Below are 3,721 nucleotides of genomic sequence, written 5' to 3'. Positions count from 1 at the left end.
CTAGCATGTTAAAAGGCTGAAAAATTAAAACAGTGATTCTCAACCTGAGGTTATGACCCTTTTGTGGGCCTTACATCATTACAATTCGTAACAGTAACAATTATGAAGTAGCAATTAAATAATTTTATGGTTGGGGGTCAACCACCACATGAGAAACGGTATTAAAAGGTCGCAGCATTAGGAAGGTTGAGAGCCACTGCCTTAAAAGATCTCTATCAATGACTTTTACTGTGTTTCTACAGAATGTGTTAAGGAATCGGGTCTGTAACCCAAATTTACTTCTCTGTAATTATATTAAGACCAAGTTGCTCTATATTTAATACAATGGAACATCAATACTTGAAGAGTTCTAAGGTAAAAAACGTCAAGATCCTATTAATAAACCCCAAGATGATTTTGAAGATTAGATGTCAGATACACTTACATATGTGCAGTGAAAATTTTCAGCTGCAGATGCAACAAAATTTCATAAAACTTTAGTAAAATGTCTCAGTATTGGAAAGGAGTTCCACGGTAACATACCACACTTCATTAGTTCATTTCCTCTTGGTATTTCCTAACAATAAGAAACAATACTCAGAGGACAGCACTTGCTAAAGTAACTTGCTATTTAAATGTCCCTTCTCTTTCTGCATCTGGGAAGTCGAAGAGTGACCCTTATCAGGACACATTTCTCTTAGACTGAGTGCCTTAATTGTCTCAATTGTCAATATTCTAATAAAATTAGAAGTTGAAAACTGCTTTCAACTTATTATCTTTCAAAGAATCTCCTGAAGAACATTAAGTAGTTATATAAAAGATGTCTTCAAAATGTGCCAGCCTTCTATCTCATAATTTAGAAAAGATTTCACTAGACCTAGGCTTTACTGAAATATCAGGCACAATGGAACGAGCTAGTCAGTACATTTGTTTTTAAAGGCACAACCAAAACTCCACTCCATAATTATTAAGAATGTAAGATGATCTACAGCAACATTTAGATAACCACACAGCAAAGTATCAAACAAATTATTTCTATGCAGAAATTTTGATTTGGCGTAAGTGCTTTCGTTCCACTGTACCTCTTAATAACCAACTCTGCAGGTCCCAATCACGTATGCTTCCAGTGTGGTGGGCCACTCATGACTCAAATTTGAAAATGTTTGAACATCCTTTCTTCACAATATTTAAAAGATAAACCCCATGTCTTTTAGTTGGGAATGGAATACACAAAATTTTGTTTTACAAAATCTAAGTAAAATCTCTACGAATAAAACTTCTTAGTAACATAAACTCCCATACCTTTAATGTGTATGAGTCTTTCTGAAGACTTGATTTCCATTACAAAGGTTTTCATACTAAATGTGAATAGACAGATAGGAACAGCAACAACATTGATGTATGCAAATAATTCAAAGACCAAAAAAACCAGATTCTCTACCATGATAAACCACTTCTACTTAGTATTTTTTACTGATGGGATCCCCACTAAGTATCTTCACAGGATTGAATCCAGTATTTCTCCTCTTCCTGCACTTTTCCTATTTTAAAAACCCTGGGTATTCATAGGTTTCCAATTACTAAAGAGAATTATTAGACTACCAGGCTAAAGGATACCGAAGATGATAATTTATCTTAAAGAAAATAAACATTAGTAAGACATTAGTAAGATATTATAAAAATTTTAAATATTGCTGTTAAGAAAATCCAAGTCACATTTAAAAAAAAACTCCAAATACTCAAGATACCATGAACATTTTTTCAATTGACCTGTTATCTAGAACAACCTAAAATGTATACAGTTGTATAATTGGCAGGATTTATTTATATCATTTTATCTAATACCATTTCAATTTTGCAGCAACATACAGGAATCCAGAACTTGATCGAATAGCATCCGAGGATGATCTGGTGGAAATACAGGGCTACAGAAACAAGCTTGCTATCATTGGGGAGGTGCTGTCTCGGAGACATATGAAGGTGGCATTTTTTGGCAGGACAAGTAGTGGCAAGAGCTCTGTCATCAATGCAATGCTGTGGGATAAAGTCCTCCCCAGTGGGATTGGTCACACAACCAACTGCTTCCTGAGTGTTGAGGGAATCGATGGAGATAAAGCCTACCTTATGACCAAAGGGTCAGATGAAAAGAAAAGTGTCAAGACTGTTAATCAGCTGGCCCATGCCCTCCATATGGATAAAGACTTGAAAGCTGGCTGTCTTGTGCATGTATTTTGGCCCAAAGCAAAATGTGCGCTCTTGAGAGATGACCTGGTATTAGTAGATAGCCCAGGTACAGATGTCACCATAGAGCTGGACATCTGGATTGATAAGTTCTGCCTTGATGCTGATGTCTTTGTTTTGGTTGCAAACTCCGAATCAACACTGATGAACACGGAGAAACACTTTTTCCACAAGGTGAACGAGAGGCTCTCCAAGCCCAACATTTTCATTCTGAATAACCGTTGGGATGCTTCTGCTTCGGAGCCAGGGTACATGGAGGATGTATGCAGACAGCACATGGAGAGATGTCTTCACTTCTTGGTAGAAGAGCTCAAGGTTGTAAGTCCTTCAGAAGCTCGGAATCGGATCTTTTTTGTTTCAGCCAAGGAAGTTCTCAACTCCAGAAAGCATAAAGCTCAGGGGATGCCAGAAGGTGGCGGGGCACTTGCAGAAGGATTTCAAGCAAGATTACAAGAGTTTAAAAATTTTGAACAAACTTTTGAGGAGTGTATCTCGCAGTCAGCAGTGAGAACAAAGTTTGAACAGCACACTATCAGAGCTAAGCAGATACTAGACACTGTGAAACACATACTGGACTCAGTAAACGTGGCCACAGCCAAGAAGAGGGTTTATTCAATGGAAGAGAGGGAAGACCAAATCGATAGACTGGACTTTATCCGAAACCAGATGAACCTTTTAACACTGGATGTTAAAAAGAAGATCAAGGAGGTCACGGAGGAGGTGGCAAACAAGGTTTCATGTGCAATGACAGATGAAATTTGTCGACTGTCTGTTTTGGTTGATGAGTTTTGTTCTGAGTTTCATCCTACCCCCAGTGTACTGAAAGTGTATAAGAGTGAATTAAGTAAGCACATAAAAGATGGCATGGGAAGAAATTTGGCTGATTGGTGCCCCAATGAAGTCAATGCCTCCATTCTTCAGTCTCAGCAAGAAATCATCGAAAACTTGAAGCCACTACTTCCAGCTGGTATACAGAATAAGCTTCATACANTAATCCCTTGCAAAAAGTTTGACCTCAGCTATGATCTCAATTGCCACAAGCTGTGTTCGGATTTTCAAGAGGACATTGTGTTTCGGTTTTCCCTGGGCTGGTCTTCGCTTGTACACCGATTCCTGGGTTCCACAAATGCACAGAGGGTGCTGCTCGGGCTGTCAGAGCCCATCTTTCAGATTTGGAAAACAGTCAAATCTGAAAGATTTGTGTCACCTTAAGTATGTACAGAGCTTTGTACCTTTATGAGAGGCTCACGTGGACGACCCGTGCAAAGGAGAGAGCCTTTAAGCAGCAGTTTGTGAACTATGCAACCGAGAAACTGCAGAGGATCGTGAGCTTCACCAGTGCAAACTGCAGCCACCAAGTACAGCAAGAAATGATNACCACTTTTGCTCTACTGTGCCAACAAGTTGATGTTACTCAGAAACATCTGGAAGAGGAAATTGCAAGATTATCCAAAGAGATAGACCAACTGGAGAAAATACAGAACAACTCAAAGCTCTTAAG

General features: G+C 38.6%; 1 protein-coding gene across 1 annotated transcript in view; it reads left to right on the top strand.

The window, feature by feature from the left end:
* Positions 1–1,833: 1,833 nt before the first annotated feature.
* Positions 1,834–3,721, top strand: part of LOC110337969 (mitofusin-1-like) — a gene marked incomplete at its 5' end in the record, with an annotated part of 6,186 nt that continues 4,298 nt past the window's right edge. Inside the window, 2 exon segments of the mRNA XM_021221113.2 lie at positions 1,834–3,412; positions 3,415–3,721. Of these exon segments, the coding sequence (XP_021076772.2) occupies positions 1,834–3,412; positions 3,415–3,721 (1,886 nt within the window).

The sequence above is a fragment of the Mus pahari genome, chromosome 21 (assembly GCF_900095145.1).
Source record: "Mus pahari chromosome 21, PAHARI_EIJ_v1.1, whole genome shotgun sequence".
Taxonomy (NCBI): Eukaryota; Metazoa; Chordata; class Mammalia; order Rodentia; family Muridae; genus Mus; species Mus pahari.
The sequence above is the reverse complement of the archived record's forward strand: the minus strand, read 5'-3'. Positions and strand labels throughout refer to the sequence as shown.